The 26282-nt window shown below is 41.4% G+C and overlaps 2 protein-coding genes across 4 annotated transcripts; one reads left to right on the top strand and one right to left on the bottom strand.

Annotated features, from left to right (window-relative positions):
* Nucleotides 1–9713: 9713 nt before the first annotated feature.
* Nucleotides 9714–13807, bottom strand: alg10 (ALG10 alpha-1,2-mannosyltransferase). Its single transcript, XM_035748572.2, has 3 exons — nt 13443–13807; nt 12894–13091; nt 9714–11728 (listed from the first exon to the last, which is right to left on the bottom strand). Exons 1-3 carry the CDS (start codon nt 13605–13607, stop codon nt 10670–10672), a joined length of 1422 nt encoding a protein of 473 aa, XP_035604465.1. The 5' UTR covers nt 13608–13807; the 3' UTR covers nt 9714–10669.
* On the top strand, nt 12914–22549 carry tprkb (Tp53rk binding protein). Of its 3 annotated transcripts, none has more exons than XM_035748575.2 (4): nt 12914–13055; nt 14374–14496; nt 14602–14778; nt 22328–22549. In XM_035748575.2, exons 2-4 carry the CDS (start codon nt 14440–14442, stop codon nt 22406–22408), a joined length of 315 nt encoding a protein of 104 aa, XP_035604468.1. In that variant the 5' UTR covers nt 12914–13055; nt 14374–14439; the 3' UTR covers nt 22409–22549. The 3 variants fall into 3 exon arrangements, with proteins under 3 accessions (XP_035604468.1, XP_035604466.1, XP_035604469.1); XM_035748573.2 differs by having other exon boundaries at nt 12991–13117; XM_035748576.2 differs by lacking the exon at nt 12914–13055 and adding an exon at nt 14014–14260.
* Nucleotides 22550–26282: the final 3733 nt, after the last annotated feature.

Raw genomic sequence — 26282 nt, 5'->3', positions numbered from 1 at the left:
TAAAGGAAACCTGCCCTGTACACGTTACTCTAGGTAAAGTTCTATAGTAATGCATTATGTCCAGCATAGAGACATGTAACCCAATATGATGAGACCATTCAATCTTTCCTCAAAGTGAGTAAACTACTACATAAAGATGTCTAGCTGTAGTGCCATTGCAGATTTTAAGAGACCAGTTTTCCAAAATGACCAGCCACATTCTAATTGGACAGGATTCACATGGCCATATCTTAATAAATAATTGGTACATAAATCCCAGTGGTGGCATAAAATATTTGAGGTGGTGTGGAGAACACAATACAATGACCCAAGTATGCCTTATGTATGTGTCCTTTAAACTTTATGCAGAAATGTGATGGGAATGTAGAGTAGAAAATAGAATCAAATGGATCATTATGTTTTTTAAATCCAACACAAAGAATTTGTTCAAAATGATAACATTTCAGCTTGTAATGATTTCAAATTAGAAGGATATATAACAGTGCTTGTATATTAAGTAATGGTATCCTTTCTATCGTGTCCCATACATCCCTTTCAAAAAGATAGAGTTCTATTTGAATGGCTTCGTGTCCTTGGATCCATATTTCATCTTTCGAGGTCGGGTTGGACAGTATCCAGATATTTATGTCTTCAAACCATCTTTCTCTTGTCGCGGGATTTACGCTAATATGGCTTAGTACAGAACGGGTACAGGATTAAAAAAATAAATAAAAGCACATTTGGCGTCTTATTATTTTATTTTAATTATTTTGTTTTCATCCTCTTATGGTTGTTGTGTGGTAAATATTTCTGCTTTTATTTTCATTGTTTTCATTCGTTTTTTGTTCTGTATGAATAAAGCTTGATTTGATTTGATTAGCAGAATGCTAACACAATTAGTACGTGTAATAGCGAATCTCCATGGAGGCAGCTAGGTAAATATGCTAATGAGCACAAATGAAAATATATGAATTGCAAAGACAGGCAATCCAGCTCATAAAGTTATACATACTGTAAAAATACAGTACCAGTCAAAAGTCTGGACACACCTACTCATTCAAGGGTTTTTCTTTATTTTGACTAATTTTGACATTGTAGAATAATAGTAAAGACATCAAAACTATGATATAACACATATGGGATCATGTAGTAACCAAAAAAGTGTTAAACAAAGATTTTAGATTCTTCAAAGTAGCCACCCTTTGCCTTGATGACAGCTTTGCACACTCAAAATACTTATAAGATGCATATACAGTATATGGCACACCATTTTATTGTTTTCTCCAGACCCCCTCAAACATTTTAAGCCATCATTGGACTGTATGTACCAATTATCTGTTGAGATATGGCCATGTGAATCCTGTCCAATATGGCCCTATGGAGCTGGTTGGTGGTTATTTTGCAAAACGGAGTATAATTAAACAATAAGACAATATACCGCGCCAATATATCCAGGCCAATATACCACGGCTAAGGGCTGTTCTTAAGCACAATGCATCGCTGAGTGCTAGGACACAGTGGTATATTGGCCATATACCACAAACCCCCGAGGTACCTTATTGCTATTATAAACTGGTTACCAATGTAATTAGAACAGTAAAAATAAATGTTTAGTCATACCCATGGTATACGGTCTGATATAACACGTCTGTCAGTCAATCAGCATTCAAGGCTCGAACAACCCCGTTTATAATCAGGGGTGTAGTCCTGCTGGAGTCCACCAGAGCGACAAATCAATGTCTCACAAGACCGTTCACAAGAACGTTTTTGTGTGCTGCCTAACCAATGGCTGTACTGTGTAGGAATACAGTGGCAGTTCAGTAGGAGAGTCAAAGGCTTCTTCCAATTTTTTTTTGCTGGGGATTAGGCCTAGTCCAAAAAAATGCACGATCTTGAGCGGAATAGCCTGTATTCTGTTCAGTTTGAGAAGGAGATCCGAAGACGAGAAGGAGAACTGGCGATCAACTTTGAAAGCTTGCTACTACTATAATTGATTTACAACGACAACAACAACAAAAAATCCCGTAATGTATTCATCAAAGTTATTGATCTCACAATAAGCCACATTTTTGTAACTTACATTGTGGTGCTGAAATTTGCAGTAACAGCTGGGGCACAATCAATGGGAAATGGGTCAGCTCATGGTGCTAAAAGTCCTAATTCATTTAAAACGTCATTTTAATTAGACTTGACTACCCACGAGAGGGCTTTGTGTTGTGTTGGAGCCTATTTCTTCCTATTTAAGAAATAAGTGGTAGACCTACCTGTCTGACGGATGAAATTAGGCTGTATCCTGCTATATCCTGTACATGACCATCTGATCATTTATCACTCCAGTATTAATCTGCAAAATTGTAATTATTCGCCTACCTCCTCATGCCTTTTGCACACAATGTTTATAGACTCTCTTTTTTTTCTACTGTGTTATTGACTTGTTAATTGTTTACTCCATGTGTAACTCTGTGTTGTCTGTTCACACTGCTATGCTTTATCTTAAGATAAAGATTTTAAGATTTTAAGGCGGTGGCCCGTTCCTGTAGGTTCATGCTCTACAACATCCGCAGAGTACGACCCTGCCTCACACAGGAAACGGCGCAGGTCCTAATCCAGGCACTTGTCATCTCCCGTCTGGATTACTGCAACTCGCTGTTGGCTGGGCTCCCTGCCTGTGCCATTAAACCCCTACAACTCATCCAGAACGCCGCAGCCCGTCTGGTGTTCAACCTTCCCAAGTTCTCTCACGTCACCCCGCTCCTCCGCTCTCTCCACTGGTTTCCAGTTGAAGCTCGCATCCGCTACAAGACCATGGTGCTTGCCTACGGAGCTGTGAGGGGAACGGCACCTCAGTACCTCCAGGCTCTGATCAGGCCCTACACCCAAACAAGGGCACTGCGTTCATCCACCTCTGGCCTGCTCGCCTCCCTACCACTGAGGAAGTACAGTTCCCGCTCAGCCCAGTCAAAACTGTTCGCTGCTCTGGCCCCCAATGGTGGAACAAACTCCCTCACGACGCCAGGACAGCGGAGTCAATCACCACCTTCCGGAGACACCTGAAACCCCACCTCTTTAAGGAATACCTAGGATAGGATAAGTAATCCTTCTCACCCCCCTTTAAGATTTAGATGCACTATTGTAAAGTGACTGTTCCACTGGATGTCATAAGGTGAATGCACCAATTTGTAAGTCGCTCTGGATAAGAGCGTCTGCTAAATGACTTAAATGTAATGTAAATGTAATCTTGGCCAGGTCGCAGTTGTAAATGAGAACTTGTTCTCAACTAGCCTACATGGTTAAATAAAGGTTAAATTAAAAATACATTTTTTTTAAATCCAAAGATTTGTCGGTCAATTCCACCACCCACCATGTCCTCTTTAAATATATCTTACCTCCATGTCAGTGAAGGGCTGTTACGTTAAAACCAAGACTCGAAATTGAGGGGGTATGTGAGGGTTTGCCATAGGCCTACCTTTTATTCACCCGTAAGAGTCTATTGACGCGTCAATCTAAGTAACATAATAGAACCCCCCCATCAAAATCCATCAATTTAAGATAGAGATACTTGTTCTTTTTGCATGGGCTGCGCTTCAATCAACCGCATCCGCCTACGTCAGCCTTCCACATCTGTGGTGGAAGGCGACCGAGCTACCTCAATGTTTGTCAGACGTGAGACATCCTGAAAATCGCTCTTTTCACCAAAACATCTGTAGCATCTGAAGGTTTGGCCTAGAAAACTAATTTGACCCCACTGTGGAAAAGCAAGACTCTCACGAACACAATGGTTTTCTCCTATAAGTGTAAGGGGACTCATCTGAAGGTAACCCAAACAAATGAATGCAACTATTGAGGTAGTTTTGTGCCAACAAAAATACGGGGTTAAGGATGTGCCCCCCCAAAAAATATATATATCCTGAACTTTCTTATATCTCCGGGATATAGGCAGACACTTCAAAACCTTATTCCTTATGATACATTTTTTGCCATTTATGAATGTGTTGATCAGTGTGTTTCTATGGGCTATAGTAGTAAAGGCCAAATTAAATATTTATACATTTCTATATCTTTAAAGGGGTCTTAAAATTCCAAATGAAATAGCTAAATGATCCATGGTATGATCATCTTTAAAAAATGCCATATGTTACCTTAGTACAACCCCCCCAGATCCAATTATTTAAAGTTATCTATAAAAGCGCTTTGGACCGCAATGCTTTATGCTTCAAACAAGCTGTGAGATACCCAGGAAAGACATGACTCCAGTGCATATGGGGATACGGTTGTTTCATTTCATTGACATTCAGAGGCTGAGCTACAACCTTCTACAGCGAAGGAGACAAAAAGGAAACGGAGCTCGCTCTTTCATCTGAGCCAGCTGAACCAATACTGAGTGCTCTTATTCTCTCCCCTTTCACAATAGAAGCCTGAAACAACTTCTAAAGACTGTTGACATCTACTGGAAGCCTTAGGACGTGCAATCTGACCCCACAGACACAGGATATTGGAAATGCAATCACTTCAAAAAACTACAAACCTCAGATCTCCCACTTCCTGGTTGGATTTTTGTCAGGTTTTTGCCTGCCCTATGAGTTATGTTATACTCACAGACATTATTTTAACAGTTTTGGAAACCTTAGTGTTTTCTATGCAAATCTACCAATTATACGCATATTCTAGCTTCTAGGCCTGAGTAACATGCAATTTACTCTGGGTGCGCTTTTCATCCAAACTTCCCAATGCTGCCCCCTAACCCAATTAAGTTTTAAGCAGAGTAGTGAGCATTTAAAGTTGTATAATTTTTTTGTGTCGGTAGGTCTACTTTGTCTGGGTTGGAAAGGTAGGCTTAACTTTTGAAAGTACCATGCTCAGAATCCGAATGACTCCTCAGATTTAATTATTTGCAAACAGGGACAGTTTCATTGCAAACAAGACATACTGATTTGGCATTGGAGTAATATGATGAGATGAACACATAGGCCTATCTCTCTGTCCAATCTTAGCTTGTAACTTCTGTAATTTGTGTGGTACTAAAACAGATTCTTTAATTTGTAAAATTATATAGAATTGTATGAAATGTTTATAAAATACAATTTTCTTTCTCTGACATGCAAGTATGATGATCGATTCATGCAATGCTTTTACCATAAAAGAGATCTTTCCACCCCTACTCTTGTTCACAGTGCGAACCCACAACCTTCTGGCCCGCAGCCCAGTGCACTATCAAAATTCCTGCGGTGCCACATAACGGTTAAAGAACGAAGAACAGTTTCTAAAACTGCATATGTAAAACTGCTCTGGTCTGTCCAAGAAGTAAGAGTAAATGGTAGACATATTCTCCGCTATCTGCTTTGTTTTTCCACTTTGTTTTATAGGGGGAATAGAGAAGAATTATCTTTCACGATTGGCCGAACGCTCTCATCATAAAAGTATTTAGTTAAAATGGGTTACCTGTCTCTTTGCTGGACATAATACATTCCTATGGGATTTGACCTAAAATGATGTGTACAGGACAGGTTTCCTGTCATTTTTCTTAAAAATGACACAAAACAGAATATCACATTATATATCATTGCAATCAGTAGACTTCGGGGAATACCATATTACTTTTTAGAGTATTTACATGTAAACTATTGGAACTAACCATGAAAACATGAACAAAAAGCATTAATTTGGCAAGCGTTTTCAACACTTTTCTACTAAAAGTTTAAACGATACGTATTTCTTGCCCATTTCTTGTGTTTTCAAGACACCCTCAAGCATTTTAAGCCATCATTGTGCTGTATGTACTAAGCTCATCTCATCCAATATGGCCCCATGCAGCTGTTTGGCAGACATGTTGGAAATGGCCGAAGGGGGTAAAGGACAAAATCTGTGATGGCACAATAGCCAAAAATACTTACTTAAACATGTCCCAGCTGTGTGTGAAATGTGGTGGCTCTATCACAAAGTCCACAATTTTCTCCCGTAGCCGGTGAATTATGGTCAAAATGACCTCAACATGACCCCCATGAAGGTCTTCAGAGTATTTTATGATCAGAAGTGTTGTCTATATTATCTGTGGGGTTTATTTAATGGGTAAATAACATTACTAAGTCATTTTAATATCGTTGGGAATTATTTTACCCTATTTTATTCTAACAGGAAATCCGAATTGCTGCCACCGTGGTTGACTGACATGCTTCCCGGACTGCCTCCAATCTTTAAAAATGTCCCTCGAGGTAGTCAGTATGAGTGTACCAAGTTTGATACTTGTATCATAAAGTGGAAGGATCTCTGATATATTTGGTTCTTATCTGCTGGACTAATAAAACCAATACTTTGTGTATTCTGTGGGCACAAAGGGAATGCTCAGAATAGGGAGCAATTTGTGTGTGTGTGAGTAAAGATTAAACCTCTACAGACACCCCTACCACCCACACACCTAACATTTTATACTTGCAACAATAACAAACCTTAACTGGTTTTCATGATTAAAAACAGCTACATAGGTCCATATAGGTCCATAACACATTATATAGGTCCATAACACATTCTTATTACACAGAGCTTTTACGGTCCTTCCAAGCCAAAACCTTAAAACGGCATATAACATTGTGCGTTCATATGAGCTTATCATTGGAATAACAACAAGATGCTAATTAGTCGTTAACCGAGCAACTTTTGGCTGAATAGTGTAATCAACACTGGATGATAATTCCAGTTACATCCTGTCTGTCTCATTATAAAGCACTTATATAAACAGCAGAGAACTCATGTTGAGAACAGTGTGAGTATACTCTAGTCGGGCCACGGGTTTGGTTGGTGGAGAGTAGGGATGTGCATCGTTCCCTTTCAAGACGATTCAATTACGCAACTAGACACATGGGCTCTGATAGATACAGGAGGGATATGTTTTTAGTTTGAGTGTATTCGCATCGATGTGATTTGGTTCAATGCGATACGAATCGATTCAATAACATTTGTTGCATATACATGTTTATTTTCCATTCTAAATTCAAATATGCTGCCGATGGAGCTCGTGAGCTGGGCCTCTCTGAGCTGGATCTGTCTGAGCTGACTTCCGTGTGTGTGTGGTGTGTGGTGTGTGGTTAAACAATGTATGTCTATGGTGTATGTACTAAATTGAGTTGAGCCATAAAGGAGGCTACCACCTCACTACCAATTTCAGATTAGGGAGAGTAATGTAGCCTGTTTTTTTACCCCCCTGTTATAAAATACAGTTTATTAAATAATTGACTTGAATAGTTAATATCTTAGGCCTAAAGGACAGAGAAGGACTGCAATTTTAGGGCTAACAACCACACTCAAGAAACACAAAGAAGTTCAAGAACATTATTCAAGGGATCGCAGATGGGGGCAGGATTGAGATAATCTAAAATACAGACAGGCATGTTGTATGTTTACAAAGAGAGCCACATCATTTCGTATAACTCTACCATAGAGTTAAATTAAGAAGTCATGAATGTTCTTCATTTGCAGAAAACATAGTTTTTTTAAACCATACAGTATAATACACAGATTGCTGCTTTACAATTAGGCTTTTACATGTTTTGGCCTCTTCCTCCATCCACATGACATAATTCAATGTACATACAGTTCAAATGTACATTATAAACGTCTTGTGCTTTTCAAAGTATTCTTCACATGAAATGCATTCCCTCACATTTCGGGACAGGGGTTTTTGCTTGTTTAAAAAAAAACTCACTTTGGTTCTGAAATCACCATTACCTACAAATGAAGATTAAGTGATATGACATAAACCAATGAATAGATAGCGCCGTTTTGGACTTCACCCCCACTTCAAAATCGAATGGTTTTGGCAATGTTTACGTTTTTATGAGAGAGATCTGTCGCTTCCGTCATGCAGTGCTCCTCGCAAATATGATTATTCTCCTCGTCATGAAATGATCAACTTTTCCTTGTATATCAAAAAATAGCGATAGCCAGATGAGAGCTGTCTCCAGTGGCTTACCTTTATTTCGGTAAAACACAATTTTCAACTGCGCATAAATAATAATAACCTAGCAAATTACATAGGTTGTCACTCAACTAATGAAGCCTAATATCACGTAAGCCATTTCAGCATTTAAATGCTGAAGTTGGACAGTTGTTCAAGAACAGGAAAAGGCCGTCTATCTGGCGTTGGTCAGTGTGGGAAGCTGGGCACATAATTCTGACGAGGCTACTGATATTAAGTTGCCTGGGGTTGTGTGGCATGTAACATTACTTTTAGATCAATGGCTGTCGACACAGTAACATGCAATTCGAGACTGAAGGAGAGGACCATCCGTTGACTTAAAATATGAGAGGTGTTTTCTGGAGATAGATAGAATGTAATATGAGCAAAACCTTTTAGTGAACAAGCGATACACAATGTTTGAATCAATTTTCTGACCGATGCATGCTACCTACATTTACATTTTACATTTAAGTCATTTAGCAGACGCTCTTATCCAGAGCGACTTACAAATTGGTGCATTCACCTTATGACATCCAGTGGAACAGTCACTTTACAATAGTGCATCTAAATCTTAAAAGGGGGGTGAGAAGGATTACTTATTAAAATGTAAATGTAAGGCACCTGCTAGTTCCCAGACATTTCTGGGGGGAATGGCCCTAGCCCTTACCCTCCGATCGAACAGGTCCCAGACGTGCTCAATGGGATTGAGATCCGGGCTCTTCGCTGGCCATGGCAGAATACTGACATTCCTGTCTTGCAGGAAATCACGCACAGAACAAGCAGTAGTGGTGGCACTGTCATGCTGGAGGGTTTATGTCAGGATGAGCCTGCAGGAAGGGGACCACATAAGGGAGGAGAATGCCTTCCCTGTAACGCACAGCGTTGAGATTGCCTGCAATGACAACAAGCTCAGTCCAATGATGCTGTGACACACCACCCCAGACCATGACGGACCCTCAACCTCCAAATCCAAAGGCCTCGGTGTGACGCTCATTCCTTCAACGATAAACGCGGATCTGACCATCACCCCTGGTGAGACAAAACCGCGACTCGTCAGTGAAGAGCACTTTTTGCCAGTCCTGTCTGGTCCAGCGACAGTGGGTTTGGGCCCATAGGCAACGCTATTGCTGGTGATGTCTGGTGAGGACCTGCCTTAAAACAGGCCTACAAGTCATCAGTCCAGCCTCTCTCAGCCTATTGCAGACAGTCTGAGCACTGATGGAGGGATTGTGCCTTCCTGGTTTAACTCGGGCAGTTGTTGTTGCCATCCTGTGCCTGACCCGCGGGGGTGATGTTCGGATGTACAGATCCTGTGCAGGTGTTGTTACACGTGGTCGGCCACTGCGAGGACGATCAGCTGTCTGTCCTGTCTCCCTGTAGCACTGTCTTTTAAGTGTCTCACAGTACGGACATTGACATTTATTTCCCTGGCCACATCTGCAGTCCTCGTGCCTCCTTGCAGCATGCCTAAGGCACATTGATGTTTTCTTAACTGTGACCTTATTTTGCCTAAGCTGTTAGTGTCTTAACAACCGTTCCACAGGTGCATGTTCATTCATTGTTTATGGTTCATTGAACAAGCACAGGAAACAGTGTTTAAACCCTTTACAATGAAGATCTGTGAAGTTATTTGTATTTTTACGAATTATCTTTGAAAGACAGGGTCCTGAAAAAGGGACGTTTTTGCTGAGTTTGTATTCACAAACTATTAGACCACCACCTTGTGGTGAAATTGGTGTATGAAAGCATCAGGAACCGGCAAAAATGTACTCAACAATATTAGTATGACATTAATAATTTTATTGCGTCACTTCATTTGATCATTTCAGCCCAGGGACAGCCATACAGGGACAATAAAAGATCAGCAACAGACAGGTAACGATGCAGGTAGAAAATACAGGTTAAAGTAATAAATTCTGACCAAATAAACATTTCTGAAGCTAATGTACACGCTACTTTTGAAGAATCTACACGTCTTATTAAAGACAATGATTTAATAAACTGACTTGAATAGTTAAGCTACTGGATGATATCTTAGGCCTAAAGGACAGAGAAGGATTCTGGAATTTTAGGGCAACCAAACACACTCAAGAAACACAAACAAGAACATTATTCAAGGGATCGCAGTTGGGGGCAGGATTGAGATAATCTAAAATACAGTAGAAAGAAAAAAGAGGATTCTAACCCATTGTATATCACAGCTTTACTCTTCAGAATATTGCAGCAGAATGTAAACACAGATGTTTGTTTACATGGTTTATGGATGCTATTTCCAGTAGAGAATAGGGAAATACAGACTAATTCATTTATTTGAATACAGTCAGGGATGTTGTATGTTTACAAAGAGAGCCACATTATTTCGTATAACTCTACCAATAGAGTTAAATTAAGATAAGTCATGAATGTTCTTCATTTGCAGAAAACTTTTTTTTTTACCATACAGTATAATACACAGCTTGCTGCTTTACAATTTGGCTTTTACATTTTTTTGGCCTCTTCCTCCATCCAAATTACATAATTCAATGTACAAGTCACAGTTCAAATGTACATTATAAACGTCTTGTGCTTTTCAATGTATTCTTCACATGAAATGCATTCTCTCACATGTTGGGCCATGGGTTTTTTTCCTGAGCATGATCTCATCACAACAGGAAAAACTCCTGGCCCTACTCATTTAAAATAGAAAAAGTATAACCTATAGTTTTTCCAAATGACTGGGTTCCTCCTGTTCAGGTCAGGCTACCACATAAACCTCTGTACAGCCGGACTATTTGGCCATTGAAAAGTCTTGTTGATGAAGATGTACAGCGTGGCTGCGTTGACGACTGTATAGAACAGGAACTCCAGCACCAGTCTGGTGAGGGAGGGCAGGGGCATGTGGAGGCGGTAGAGCAGGTACGGAACAATAAAGTACCTGAACTCTAGCAGCTTCTGAGGCACTGTGGCCGCCAGCAGACACACCAGGAACGCCAGGATCCAGAACAACGACCGGGATTTCAGAGTGTCCACGAAGTTCCACGCTGCAAACACGTATGCCGGGATGAGGGCAAAACGCACCGCCTCGTGCTTCTGGAAGATCCTCTTCCACACATAGAAGGGGAAGTGTCTGTTGTCAGCCAGGAGGTACTTGTGCACGAAGGTGAACTTCCACACTAGGAGCAGGCAGAGTCCTGTGATCACTAAGTAGAGCAGTGGCTGCTTCTTGAGGGTCTGGAGGAAGCGGAGAGCTCGGTGGTAGCACAGCGACGTGGGGATGGAGAAGAAGAGGGCAAAGGAGAAGAAGTAGAAGAGCTGAGGGAAGTTGAGACAGGCCTCGTGACTGGTTCTGTCCCCGATTACAATCCCATCATTCAACACGATGAACGCGATAAAACCCACGGCAACAAGAATGTACGGCCACGCCACTAGCGCCACAGTCTTCACGTGATTGGCTGTGGTCAGGAATTCCAACAGGAAACGCATCACTCTCTTCACCCCACTTACGGAGAAAGGTATCTGACAGGGCAACTTGTCATCCTTCTTCTTCGACTGTTCTGTCCTCCAGGTTTCATCCATCTTGTTGGCCACCACCGTGGCGGCACAGAACGCCACCCAGATGATGTTTGTCTGGCGGAAGAATATGGCGAAGACGCCGAGGAGTGCCGAGGCTTTGTGACAGCCATACAGGGTCATGAGGTACGTGAAGAGGATGAAGAAAGTAGATCCGGCATCCGTGTAGTAAAGGAAGTTGAAGAAGTAGAGCACGGGGAAGGTAGACAGGGACAGGGCTGAGAGAACTCTGCGGGAGGCCGTCTTAGTCTGAAAGAGAAACCATGGTTGTTATGACTAACAAAATTAATGCAATTGAAGCTTTAAGGGCATTTGTTATATAAATAATCTAATATGAAGCGTTACTAGCAGACCAAAGCTCTGGTTACAGTCAAGTCTAGAGCCTGTGTGCAATAACATGATTATCCGAAAGACACACAGCTGCCATCACGCAAATATACTCCCCTGTAAACTACAAAGAGCAGCCTGCAACAGTAACGAGCTTAGAAGTGCCAAGCTATCTCACTGACATTGAACCCTTGCATGCACTCCTGCAAAGACAGGAAACACCTGGGCCTAAAGCAGACATTACCAATATCCACGTTTCCTTGACACACATACATTTCATGAGCACTGTACACACACACACACACACTCTACCCCCCTACTGGTCGGGTGCCAAGAGCAAAGTACTTTGCTGTGCACCAATGGGGCCGCTCTGGCTAGAGCAAGGCCCGCCTCCAACTCTTCAGGACCAGTCAGAAGACCAACACGACGAGACTCCACCTACATTATTCTGTGTATACATTCTGCTGTAAACTCTGGCTGAGCAGCCTAATTATTCGGACTCCTCACAGGGGTCACATTCCTTAGGTCCGTGCACGATAAAACGGCAGGACAGGATATCTTTGACCAATAAACAGCCTTTTTGATACACCTGATTCCACTCTGTCCAGCGTCTTGCATTCCCTCTCCAGTATGAAACACCAACACATTCAATCATTTTTTTCAAGGTCTTAATTTATACCAAAAATTATTTGCGTAAGGTGAGTAAAAGTTGTACTGGAGCAAAAGCCATGTCTACATAAAAACAAAGCTTAGTACAATATATAAGCAGTTTTTTTTGTTGTTGTCAAATGTAATATATTTCAACACTAACTTCCTTTTCACCCAAGTTTAAACAAATCTAAACATTGACATAGATTCAGAATTAATCCTAACAAAACATTATAACATATTGCTCAATATACCCAACCATTATTCCGGCAACCAGTATTAGCTGACAGCACAAAACACCAACTAAACACAATTAATGAAAAATATACCACATCACAAATGCTAGTGCGCACATTGAAGCTTTCCAGAACAGGAGCTTGCCACCCTTGGGGATGTTATAAATGTAATAACATGTAATACCATTAAATAACATTATTACCTTCTCTTTGAGGTGGAGCTTGCAGATGACGAGATAGAGCAGGTAAAGGATGCCACAGTTGAAGAGGAGGTTGATGAAGCGCAGCATTGCGGTAGAACACACGACCTTCCCTGTGAGGTCCACGAGCCACACCACTGGCTTGATCACGCCCACTGACGCCAGGTACAGGCCAGGAAGCGTGGTGATCATTGGGTCCCACTGGAACAACAAAGACAAAGGAAAAAGTACCCGTTAAAGAGCCTCTACTACAGCATTTAATTTAAAAGGGTTCATGTTATTTAAACTAGACAGATGCCAAATGGTTTAGTTATATATAGGGCTATATACCACTGCATAATTACAATGCTTTTCATGATTCAGGCATGGTATCCACAATAATGACTAGCGAGAGTAATCTGTCTGTGTTCATAGTCACAGATGGTTTAGAGAAGGGTTAAAAAGTCTAGCTAGCATTCTGTCACAATATTCCAAGGACAAGCGTTGCGTTAATCCGACAAGCAAACAATGTAACAAAACCAAGGAAATTTAATTGACAGAGCAAAATGATACCTCGTTGAACTTCCCGTAGCAGTATTTCTGAGCTTGACGGACGTGAAATATTTCGTCCATGTAAGGCTCCCTTTGCTCCCGAGTTATTTTGGAGAAAAGGAGACACGAAACCAAAAAGTTGGTGCTGCAGAGAGCAGTGAAAATGTACCCTTCGAATTTCTCCATCTTCACCTAGAAATTCCCGAACTAACGCGGAAATCAATCTAAAATTAGCTAGATATTTATATATGGTGTACGCAACATACGTTTAATTTCATGTTAACTACAGATGAAATGTATATAAAATGACAAAAAACAGATATTTTAATCGAGCTAAAAAGCGAACGGAAGAGTTACATTTTTTGACAGTTTGGTGGTCCCGTCAGTGGAAGGTAGTCCGTACAGAAGCTGTTTAAAAATTCTAAGTTCCTATCAATATCATTTCGCAAAGTATTGAATTGCTTCTCTGTCGTACAATCGTTTTAAAAATGCGAGTATATCTAATATATTTTATTTCATAAGTATTGACAATTATTAGGTACAGCATAAATATTTTTAGTCGTGTAAAACCGGAACCTTTCAGATTAATTGTGTTACCTTGTTTTTGTTCCCTGTGTATTATTTTTTTTAACCACGTGAGATGGTCTAACTGAAATGTTCGAGTCTTTTTTTATCCACAAATTCGTTTTTCTTCAGTTATGTATTCAACTCAGAAATTGGAACTCTTTCCTGATCGTACTGTAACTCAGTTGCTATTCAAAGATGTCAAAAACGCTGCAGAATTGAGGAAAAATGCCATGGAAGGAAAGATTAATGGTGCCTTGATAAACCCGTCTATGGTGAGACAATGTAGCTAGCTAGCTAGCTAGAAATGTTGGTTTGATGTAATGTATGAATGCTTGACTGAAGTTGATGTAATGATCCACAAACTGATGATTTGAAATGTTTGCAGATAGTGAACCCCTTCCAAGTGCTAGTGGCAGCAAACAAGGCAGTTCATTTACATAGTACTGGAAAAATGAAGACAAGGAGTTTATATTCCGAAATCATCTACAACCTTTCACCCACTAATAATGTAAGTACCCTCTAAATGTATCACAAACACACACACACACATATGTTGACACTCCTTTCAAAGTAATATCCCATCCCAATGTCTTCAACATATATTTTCCTTCAGATTTCAGAGGCCTTCAAGAGGTTTGGGATGTCAGACAGTGACAGTGCTGTTCTCATAGTTCTAGTCCATCTCAAAGAGGAGACGCAGCACATGACTGACATCATTGCCAAGGTGGATGGACAACAGATCCCAGTTGAAGATGTCTCCATGTTGACCGACCCTGCTAAGGTCAAAAAGGTTGGTCTTGTTTTTCTTTCTAAGTCTTGTTTTTCCTGGAGTGTTGGACGCACACACACACACACACACACACACACACACACACACACACACACACACACACACTAATATAATATATACAGTGCCTTCAGAAAGTATTCAGACCCCTTGACTTTTTCCACATTTTGTTACGTTACAGCCTTATTCGAAAATGTTTTGCTTTTTTAAATCCTCAGCAATCTACACACAATACCCCATAATGATAAAGTGAAAACAGGTTTATTAAAAGTCAAAAACATAAATACCTTGTTTTCATAAGTATTCAGACCATTTGCTATGAGTCTCAAAATTGAGCACAGGTATATCCTGTTTCAATTCATCATCCTTGAGATCCTACAACTTGATTGGAGTTCACCTGGGGTAAATTCAATTGATTTGACATGATTTGGAAAGGTGCACACCTGTCTATATAAGGTCCCACATGGGATTTCCGAGCAAAAACCAAGCCATGAGGTCAAAGGAATTGTCCGTAGAGCTCTGAGACAGGATTGTGGCGAGGCACAGATCTGGGGAAGGGTACCTAAATATTTCTGCAGCATAGAAGTTCCCAAGCACACAGTGGCCTCCAGCATTCTTAAATTGAATAAGTTTGGAATCACAAAAACTCTTCCTAGAGCTGGCCGCCTGGCCAAACTGAGCAATCTGGGGAGAAGGACCTTGGTCAGGGAGGTGACCAAGAACCCGATGGTCACTCTGACAGAGCTCCAGAGTTCCTTTGTGGAGATGGGAGAACCTTCCAGAAAGACAATAATTTCTGCAGCACTCCACCAATCAGGCCTTTATGGTAGAGTGGCCAGACGGAAGCCATTCCTCAGTAAAAAGCACATGACAGCCCACTTGGAGTTTGTCAAAAGACACCTATCTTTTGGCAAGATTCTCTGTCTAATGAAACCAACATTGAACTCTTTGGCATGGAGGAAACATGGCACCATCCCTACGGTGAAGCATGGTGGTGGCAGCATCATGATGTTGGGATGTTTTTCAGTGGCAGGGACTGGGAGACTAGTCAGGATCGAGGGAAAGATGAACAGAACAAAGTACAGAGAGATCCTTGATGAAAACCTGCTCCAGAGTGCTCAGGACCTCAGACTGGGGCAAAAGTTCACCTTCCAACAGGGCAACGATCCTAAGCACACAGACAAAACAATGCAGGAGTGGCTTCGAGACAAGTCTCTGAATGTCCTTGAGTGGCCGAGCCAGAGCCCGGACTTGAACCCGATCGAACATCTCTGGACAGACCTGAAAAATAGCTGTGCAGCGACGCTCCCCATCCAACCTGACAGCTTGAGAGGATCTGCAGAGAAGCATGGGAGAAACTCCCCAAATACAGGAGTGCCAAACTTGTAGCGTCATACCCAAGAAGATTCGAGGCTGTAATCACTGCCAAAGTTGCAACAAAGTACTGAATAAAGGGTCTGAATACATATGTAAATGCGATATTTCTTTTTTTATTTTGAATATATTTGCAAACATTTCTGAACCTGTTTTTGCTTTGTCATTGATGAGGGAAAACAACAATTGAACACATTTTAGAATACGGCTGTAACATAACAAAATGTGGAAAAAGTCAAGGGGTTTGAATATCTGTATGTATTTGGGAAAGAATGTCAGAGATTTAGCCAAATGTACATCTCTGTAAACATGTTTTGTTATGGGCTTGTGATGTTGCAATTGCAAGTAAAACATTTTCTATACCTTGTCAAAGCCTTTTTCAACTCCATTCATATGACTCATCTCACTGATACTGACAGTTTATTCTAGAAATGACTGAAATGTTTTCCAATTAGCACTTTTGGAGAGTGAAGAACTAAAGTGTCACCAACTGATTTTTAAATGCACTTTTGAATCAAATCAAATCAAATCCAATGTTATTTGTCACATACACATGGTTAGTAGATGTTAATGCGAGTGGTGCGAAATGCTTGTGCTTCTAGTTCTGACAATGCAGTAATAACCAACAAGTAATCTAACCAACAATTCCAAAACTACTGTCTTATACACAGTGTAAGGGGATAAAGAATATGTACATAAAGATATATGAATGAGTGATGGTACAGAGCAACATAGGCAAGATACAGTAGATGGTATCGAGTACAGTATATACATATGAGATGAGTATGTAAACAAAGTGGCATAGTTTAAAGTGGCTAGTGATACATGTATTACATAAGGATGCAGGCGATGATACAGTATATACGTATGCATATGAGATGAATAATGTAGGGTATGTAACGTTATATTAGGTAGCATTGTTTAAAGTGGCTAGTGATATATTTTACATCATTTCCCATCAATTCCCATTATTAAAGTGGCTGGAGTTGAGTCAGTGTCAGTGTGTTGGCAGCAGCCACTCAATGTTAGTGGTGGCTGTTTAACAGTCTGATGGCCTTCAGATAGAAGCTGTTTTTCAGTCTCTCGGTCCCAGCTTTGATGCACCTGTACTGACCTCGCCTTCTGGATGATAGCGGGGTGAACAGGCAGTGGCTCGGTGGTTGATGTCCTTGATGATCTTTATGGCCTTCCTGTAACATTGGGTGGTGTAGGTGTCCTGTAGGGCAGGTAGTTTGCCCCCGGTGATGCGTTGTGCAGACCTCACTACCCTCTGGAGAGCCTTACGGTTGTGGGCGGAGCAGTTGCCGTACCAGGCGGTGATACAGCCCGCCAGGATGCTCTCGATTGTGCATCTGTAGAAGTTTGTGAGTGCTTTTGGTGACAAGCCGAATTTCTTCAGCCTCCTGTTGTTGAAGAGGCACTGCTGCGCCTTCTTCACAATGCTGTCTGTGTGAGTGGACCAATTCAGTTTGTCTGTGATGTGTATGCCGAGGAACTTAAACTTACTACCCTCTCCACTACTGTTCCATCGATGTGGATAGGGGGGTGTTCCCTCTGCTGTTTCCTGAAGTCCACAATCATCTCCTTAGTTTTGTTGACGTTGAGTGTGAGGTTATTTTCCTGACACCACACTCCGAGGGCCCTCACCTCCTCCCTGTAGGCCGTCTCGTCGTTGTTGGTAATCAAGCCTACCACTGTTGTGTCGTCCGCAAACTTGATGCTTGAGTTGGAGGCGTGCGTGGCCACGCAGTCGTGGGTGAACAGGGAGTACAGGAGAGGGCTCAGAACGCACCCTTGTGGGGCCCCAGTGTTGAGGATCAGCGGGGTGGAGATGTTGTTGCCTACTCTCACCACCTGGGGCGGCCCTTCAGGAAGTCCAGTACCCAGTTGCACAGGGCGGGGTCGAGACCCAGGGTCTCGAGCTTGATGACGAGCTTGGAGGGTACTGTGGTGTTGAATGCCGAGCTGTAGTCGATGAACAGTATTCTCACATAGGTATTCCTCTTGTCCAGATGGGTTAGGGCAGTGTGCAGTGTGGTTGAGATTGCATCGTCTGTGGACCTATTTGGGCGGTAAGCAAATTGGAGTGGGTCTAGGGTGTCAGGTACGGTGGAGGTGATATGGTCCTTGACTAGTCTCTCAAAGCACTTCATGATGACGTTTAGCTCAGTTACCTCAGCTTTCTTGGGAACAGGAACAATGGTGGCCCTCTTGAAGCATGTGGGAACAGCAGACTGGTATAGGGATTGATTGAATATGTCCGTAAACACACCGGCCAGCTGGTCTGCGCATGCTCTGAGGCGCGGCTGGGGATGCCGTCTGGGCCTGCAGCCCTGCGAGGGTTAACACGTTTAAATGTTTTACTCACCTCGGCTGCAGTGAAGGAGAGTCCGCATGTTTTTGTTGCAGGCCGTGTCAGTGGCACTGTATGGTCCTCAAAGCGGGCAAAAAATATTTAGTCTGCCTGGGAGCAAGACATCCTGGTCCGTGACTGGGCTGGTTTTCTTCTTGTAGTCCGTGATTGACTGTAGACCCTGCCACATACCTCTTGTGTCTGAGCCGTTGAATTGAGATTCTACTTTGTCTCTATACTGACGCTTAGCTTGTTTGATAGCCTTGTGGAGGGAATAGCTGCACTGTTTGTATTCGGTCATGTTACCAGTCACCTTGCCCTGATTAAAAGCAGTGGTTCGCGCTTTCAGTTTCATACGAATGCTGCCATCAATCCACGGTTTCTGGTTAGGGAATGTTTTAATCGTTGCTATGGGAATGACATCTTCAACGCACGTTCTAATGAACTCGCACACCGAATCAGCGTATTCGTCAATGTTGTTATCTGACGCAATATGAAACATATCCCAGTCACGTGATGGAAGCAGTCTTGGAGTGCGGAATCAGCTTGGTCGGACCAGCGTTGGACAGACCTCAGCGTGGGAGCTTCTTGTTTTAGTTTCTGTCTGTAGGCAGGGATCAACCAAATGGAGTCGTGGTCACCTTTTCCGAAAGCAGGGCGGGGCAGGGCCTTATATGCGTCGCGGAAGTTAGAGTAACAATGATCCAAGGTTTTCCAGCCCTGGTTGTGCAATTGATATGCTGATACAATTTAGGGAGTCTTGTTTTCAGATTAGCCTTGTTAAAATCCCCAGCTACAATGAATGCAGCCTCAGGATGTATGGATTCCAGTTTGCAAAGAGTCAAATAAAGTTCGTTCAGAGCCATCGATGTGTCTGCTTGGGGGAATATATACGGCTGTGATTATAATCGAAGAGAATTCTCTTGGTAGATAATGCGGTCGACATTTGATTGTGAGGAATTCTAAATCAGGTGAACAGACGGATTTGAGTTCCTGTATGTTTCTTTGATCACACCACGTCTCGTTAGCCATAAGGCATATGCCCCCGCCCCTCTTCTTACCAGAAAGATGTTTGTTTCTGTCGGCGCGATGCGTGGAGAAACCCGCTGGCTGCACCGCCTCCGATAGCATCTCTCCAGTGAGCCATGTTTCCGTGAAGCAAAGAACGTTACAGTCTCTGATGTCCCTCTGGAATGCTACCCTTGCTCGGATTTCATCAACCTTGTTGTCAAGAGACTGGACATTGGCGAGAAGAATGCTAGGGAGTGGTGCACGAGTCTGACCAGAAGACCGCCTCGTTTCCCTCTTTTTGGGATGGAACCTTGCGTAAGTACAGTTTTATCTAAGCAATACTGAAGCTCTTTTGGGAAATATAGATGTGGAGTGGCCCCTCGGTATTGAGCAGGGATGCAAACTAGTCACCTTTTGGTGAAATTTGCAGTTTTGAATCCAAAATAGGGGACCTACAGTGTAGATCCGATGAAAAAGTTTGGGAGGGGGTCTTTGGATCACTACTGGCTGTAATCAAACGAGTGATGCGTGTTTCCATGCGAGTGAGTGATGCCTGTTTGGACCAATTCTGGCTGTGTCCAAGGCTCAGCCAATCGTTCACATTACAAAAGAATGCAGCATGCGACTGAAGAGAGAAGAGACAACCAACTTGCTAGTTACAGCATCAGCGCTCGCTCTGGAAAGACAGCAGAGTGTGGAAAGGCAGTTTGCCAGTTACAGCAGCGTACCCTGAACGATAACGAAGAGGTAGGTGAGAAGCCTGACCACGGAGACTGGGGTGAGAAGGTGATGAAACGTACTTCATGACCTGTAACCGAAAAACAATGGCGTTTGGAAAGTTTGAGGTGAGGTGAGGGGAAGGTGTGGTGGAACAGGAATTGTTAGCATTGTTAAGTATCTTGCTAGCTGGATCGAATTCTCCGTTAGCGAGCCAGATAATTGTTGAGCAACATTATCCAATTTAGCTGAGCAACATTGAGATTATTGTGTGAAAATTAGCTGACTAATAAAGTCAGACAGCTAGCTAGCTAACGTTACACAATCAGATGAGCTAACGTTAGTAACCTAAACAATTCACTTTAGTATTAACTGGTATATGACTCCTTGTCGTTCCTCAAGTTCTTTCTGGACCCTGGCAATCTGTGTAAAATGTTAACTAGCTAACGAACTATCTGTGAACCAATGTTTTCTACAGTATGTGGTTAATTTTCAGAATGAGAGAATTGGGTGTAAATGCGGCGTTGCTTGTTAAACAAGTGGTTTGGGGATCAAGTGTAGTTGGAGCTGGGCCTGGCTGTCACGGCTTCTGCCGAAGTCTGTCCCTCTCCTTGTTCGGGCGGCGTTTGGCGGTCGGCGTCACCGGTCTTCTAGCCATCGCCGCTCCACTTTTCATTTTCCATTTGTTTTGTCTTGCTTTCCTGCACACCTGGTTTACATCTCCTCTTAATTGTGTGTATTTAGTCCTCTGTTCCCTCCATGTCTGTGTAGGGTATTGTTTATTGTCAGGTTGGTACGCTTCCGGCTGGTGTGCTCCAGGTTTTGTTTTACACCCGTGCTTTGTGGCAGCCGGTACTTTGTACTTGGTTATTGTACTTTGTGCTGCCTCACTTGTTCTTTGGACAATTGTTTTTGTGACGCGGTTGCGTTCTGTTCAAAATATTGCCTCAGTAAAGTGCTTTGTCCACTCATCTCTGCTCTCCTGCAGCCTGTAATACAGTGCAGTGTAGCCCAAAGATATTGCTTTTGTTGTGTCGAACTTGATAGTTACACTTTTGTGTGAGTGAGGGGTAAATGTTTTACTCAGTGAATGTTATTTTTGCACACGTAGCTTTGTGCACTTGATCAATATCTACTATAGTGGCCACTACAATAGAGCAAAAATAGCATTGTTTGTTTCATTCTATTTTGACTTTGTTTTTTCCCAAGTGCAATATTTAGATGTGTGTGTGTGGTCACACACTTTCTATTATATAGGCTGTCATGGCTAACTGCAATATTAGTGTATTGTTTTTTTTAAATCAAGACTTGAGTGTCATATGCAGTAAGTCTAGGCAACAAATAAACATTGGATTGCTTTCTTCACATTTTTTAGCTGTGACTTTCATTCACATTAACCACTTTTTTTTTTACACACAGGCTGATCTTGTAGATCATATTCTTTGTTGTTTAATTAGTAAAACTAATTCACTAACTTAAAATGAGTTCATTAGTTCTGCATGTTGCAGTGCAACAAAAAAGTGTCACTTTTTGGGCCCTCAACAGTTGACGTCCCTGATTGAGACTCGTCAATACACAAGCGCTCCCTTAGATAAACGTGTCTGTTCTTTTTGGATCCGTTAAAACAGAAGCTCATGTCTTGCTTTGCTGTAGGTTACACAGCGACATTAGGAATGATCTATTAAGTCAACTGTCAAGCCAGAATAAACATTTTAACATTTGAGATGAAAGAAGTAAATTGTGTGTTTCTATCAGGTAACGATAATGTAAAGGATTGCACAAAGCCTGCCACCTTATCCTCCAATGGAGACTTTTCGTTTTAAGGACCTAAACGTCCTTTTATCTTCTGCATCTGCATACATGTGTATAAATGGTGTCATGTATAATAACTGATAGCAATAATGTATAGATTTTCATGTATTATAAATGACTCCAAATGAAATATTGTACCATGTTTGACTGACTGCTTTTAGTGCCTCAACTCTTTGACTGGTCCACAATGTGTTTTGTACTGTAAAGCTATTGTATCATTGTGGAGTGACACTTTTTAATTCATATTTGTAACTCAACATGCTCTTGTTTTGTTTTTTTCTCCAGCTGTACAAAACCACACCCCAGGAGGATACGTGTCTACTGGATGCTGTTGTCTGCAGGATGGCAACCAAAGATGTCATGTAGCTCAGCAAGAAGACATGGCAGCAAATGGAACCCTTCCTGTTATGTCATTATTTGTTGAGCGTTTCATATTGATGTTGTTGCACAATGTCATAAATCAAACGTTTTCCTCCTCGAATATGTTATTAAACATGTTTATTTTTTTCCTTTTCGTATGACTTGTTAATTTACACACCAGCCATGTTGAATCTGGTTAGAAAGTGACATACGTAGGAGTACCAACCTTAGTGGTTAGTGTCTATAGCTAGGTTCCCATCCAATTGGCTACAGATATTCATGCAAATACTCTAAAATCTGCATAAAAACTATATGCACATTTCCCCATCAGAGATGTTTTATCAAATTGACTTGTTGCGGAGAAAAGGTGTAGTGCACATAAAAAATACCTTTTGCGTTTAAATTCACATGTACTCAATAAAACATGTAGATGGATTGCCATCGCATTTTCAACTCAACTGATAGTTTTGTCACAAAAAAATTGCATTATATAGCGAATGTGCCCGCCGTTATGGCCACTCTGGCCTTGGCACTGCGCTGTAGCCTACAGTTCGCATATACAGTGCGGGTATTGTCTACATGATGAGATTTTTATGGGCAAATTAGCAAAATTATTTGTATTTATCAAATGGCAGCCAAGCATCGATCATCATGTCACCAGAATAAGGATATAAGGACCCTGGATATTTATTGGAAAGGAGCGTCAATCTCATCACCGTGCACTTTCACCACCCTGTTAAATGAATCGATTTAGCCTGACACCTTGATCACACCGACATTGTCGTTGCATTTTGGTACACCAGAAGTGCGTTCATGTCTGGAACGCTCCGTTTGCCTTGCAGCATTGTGTTGAAGAGACATTTGCAGTGCATTCCATTCGAAATGAATGTACTTCTGTTGCTGTTACACCTAGATCACACAGACAGTATGCATGCACCACACAGAACCTACTGAAACTGCCTCTGAAACGCAATGCTGCAAGGCAAACGCAGCGTTGTCGGTCTGATCGAGCGTAAACCGTGGCAGATTGCGTCGGAGGGTTGGAAAACAAAGACATCCAAATGTACTACAAAAATAATCACATGGATTTCGAAAATGCCCTCAATCAAATTCCATAATTTAATACAGGTACAATGAATACTTATTAAATAAGCAGCACTGAGACAGTAATGACACAAGTAGTCTATGCTTTGGTTATTTCTAGTTTTGAGATTATTTATCAAGTATGGTTTACTGTACAGTATGATGCAATGTATTTACAGTCAGTACATTTGATGAAAAACAGCTTTTCCTATTAAACCCACAAATAATCCACCCCATTGTGTAACCAACTCGCTCTTGAAATAGCCCTTTCATTCATCACATTGTTCCTGTGGGGAACAGTCCTGTCCTGAGTATCCTGTCCTCTCCCCTGGCCTGGGAACTCAGAGGAAATGGGGCTCTTTGAGTTGCAGGAGTGGGACGGGCACTGTGGTACATCATCATTAATCAATGTTCTCATGTTCATTCGTCACAGTTCATGTTGGGGATTTATTAAATCCCCCGCTTTGTCTCACAGGGGTCAGTGTCACCACTCACTGACATTCTTTGTTCTGCAACATGAATCGTGCTGGAAATGTTTGAAGCAGATGTAACACGTATGAATCTTTGATGATGCAGTTGTACTCTCAAAGATAGCAAGGCAACTATATGTTTTGTCCTGGGTCCATGTAGGCCACAGCACAATGATATTCAATAGACACAGCCACGGCAAGCTGTTACAACGTCTTGTATGTACTTGGTCTGATATTGTCATTTCTTCGCTTCATTTTGCCTTCTAGCCCAAAGGGACAGGATCCTAGTGACAAGAACACCAATTAATTATCAGAAACTATGTCACAGATTTATTTGACCAAACTACTGTAAATAATATATATATATATAATTATGCTGTGCATTTCATTTCTCAAATACTACAAATGCAGATATTGAATCATAATTCTATCAAATATATATGAACATACTGTTCGATTTAAAAAAAAATATTTTTTATTTTTACCTCATATGAACAGAATAGACATAAAAAAAACCACAATCCCACCTCCTGGTAGAGTTCATCCTTCTCAAAATAAAAAAGCATCACTTCGGTGTCTAAGTTCTTCATCTGGGATCCCTCGTGGTTCAGTATGATTCCCCTCCATCCATCTACAGTCTGTACAGTGTCCCCAGTCCCATAGCTGAACAGCAATAGCCCTGTGTGTCACAGAAGCTCCATTTATACCTGGTGCTAACGTGTACTTTCTCCTGATTTTTTCCACATTCTGATTGTGCCCACATTTGTAGACAGGTGTCGACAATCAAAATACACATTGGGAACTGATTGTAATTATATCTTTCTGGCCATGTATAGACAGTTAATGCAGTTTTTGTATTCTGATAATGGAATTACAAACACATCATGCAGCTACACCTACATTGAAATGTGTCTCCCTTGTCCATATTGTGTCTGGAATCGGATTCCTCTTTGCTGCACTATATTCAAATGCCAGTAAGCATGGCAAAGGCATAGGCAAAATTTGAGGTTGCATAGGCAACATTTTATAAGAGCCCTGAATGCTGATTGGCTGACAGGCGTGGTATATCAGTATACCTCGGGTATGACAAAACATTTATTTTTACTGCTCTAGTTATGTTGGTAGCCAGTTTATAATAGCATAAAGGCACCTCAGGGTTTTGTGGTATATGGCCTATATACCACGGCTAAGGGCTGTGTCCAGCTCTCCGCGATGCGTCATATCCGTGGTATATTAGCCATATACCACACCCCCTCGTGCTTTATTGCTTAATTATAACAATGTTTATAACTATAGCCAAAAATATATATATATTCTAAATATAAGCCAGCGTTTGAGGCCAGCAAACACGTTCCTCACACGATAACCACTGTGCAAAAACGGTTTGAATCAACATTGTTTCCAACTAAAAAAATAATAATTCAATGTGATGATGTTAAATCAATGTGGAAAACTTATTCGATTTGAAAAAAGTAATCAAAGGTAATTTTCTATTTTTTTTCACCCAACTTATAACTTAAATCCAATGATAGGTTTGAAATATTTGTTTGATTTCACGTTGAATTCAATTTAGCAAATGTAAGCAAATGTAAAACAAAACTAGACGTTGAACTGACATCTGTGCCCAGTGGGTAGGAATGTATTTGCTCCACAACGTTGAAATAAAAAGGTGACTCACACAAGTTTCTGAAGACTTGCTGATAACATCACACACCTTGTGCACTTTTGGTAACCTGAATGTATCCAGACTGAGAAGAAAGCCGGACACAATGCGTCCCCAACCAGTTCCTGAGGGGGTCAGCCTGATCTGAGCACAATCAGACCTCAATGCGGACCTTTGTTCGTCTAGACGGCTGCTTTTACACAGGCAGACCAATTCTGCTGTCTTTTTCCACTAATTGGTCTTTTGACCAATCAGATCAGCTCTGAATAAGATCTGATATGAAAAGATCTGCTAGGATTGGTCAAAAGACCAATTAGAGGAAAATATATCAGAATTGGGCTGCTTTTGTAAATGCAGCCAAACTGTTTTTTTCAACGCAATCATTGTGTTCTGATAGTCGCATCTACGTATTGAGTGTAGTAATACCCTCTAACCACCTCCAGAAGTAGTCAGACACGCATTTTTATCGGCTCGTCCCTAGTTAACACAGCCACAAAGTCATAATTATGGATAATCCTTGCCCATTTCTACAATATATCTTCTTCAAATGAGATTTTCTAACTAAACCTAACCTTAAACACAGTGATAACTTTATGCCTAATGTTAAATTAAGACGAAAAAGCTCATTTTTAGACTTTGTAGCCAATTTAGACTTTGTGGCTGT

The sequence above is a fragment of the Oncorhynchus keta genome, chromosome 33 (genome assembly GCF_023373465.1).
Source record: "Oncorhynchus keta strain PuntledgeMale-10-30-2019 chromosome 33, Oket_V2, whole genome shotgun sequence".
Lineage (NCBI taxonomy): Eukaryota > Metazoa > Chordata > Actinopteri > Salmoniformes > Salmonidae > Oncorhynchus > Oncorhynchus keta.
The sequence above is the reverse complement of the archived record's forward strand: the minus strand, read 5'-3'. Positions and strand labels throughout refer to the sequence as shown.

Excerpts from the sequence above, each read along its gene's own strand:
- alg10 (XM_035748572.2), bottom strand. The coding sequence starts at position 13,607 with ATGGAGAAATTCGAAGGGTACATTTTCACTGCTCTCTGCAGCACCAAC. Across the intron at positions 13,092-13,442 it reads GCTACGGGAAGTTCAACGAG|TGGGACCCAATGATCACCAC; the intron begins GTATCATTTTGC and ends TTGTTGTTCCAG. Across the intron at positions 11,729-12,893 it reads AGCTCCACCTCAAAGAGAAG|ACTAAGACGGCCTCCCGCAG; the intron begins GTAATAATGTTA and ends TTTCTCTTTCAG.
- tprkb (XM_035748576.2), top strand. The coding sequence starts at position 14,120 with ATGTATTCAACTCAGAAATTGGAACTCTTTCCTGATCGTACTGTAACT. Across the intron at positions 14,261-14,373 it reads CCTTGATAAACCCGTCTATG|ATAGTGAACCCCTTCCAAGT; the intron begins GTGAGACAATGT and ends AAATGTTTGCAG. Across the intron at positions 14,497-14,601 it reads ACCTTTCACCCACTAATAAT|ATTTCAGAGGCCTTCAAGAG; the intron begins GTAAGTACCCTC and ends ATTTTCCTTCAG.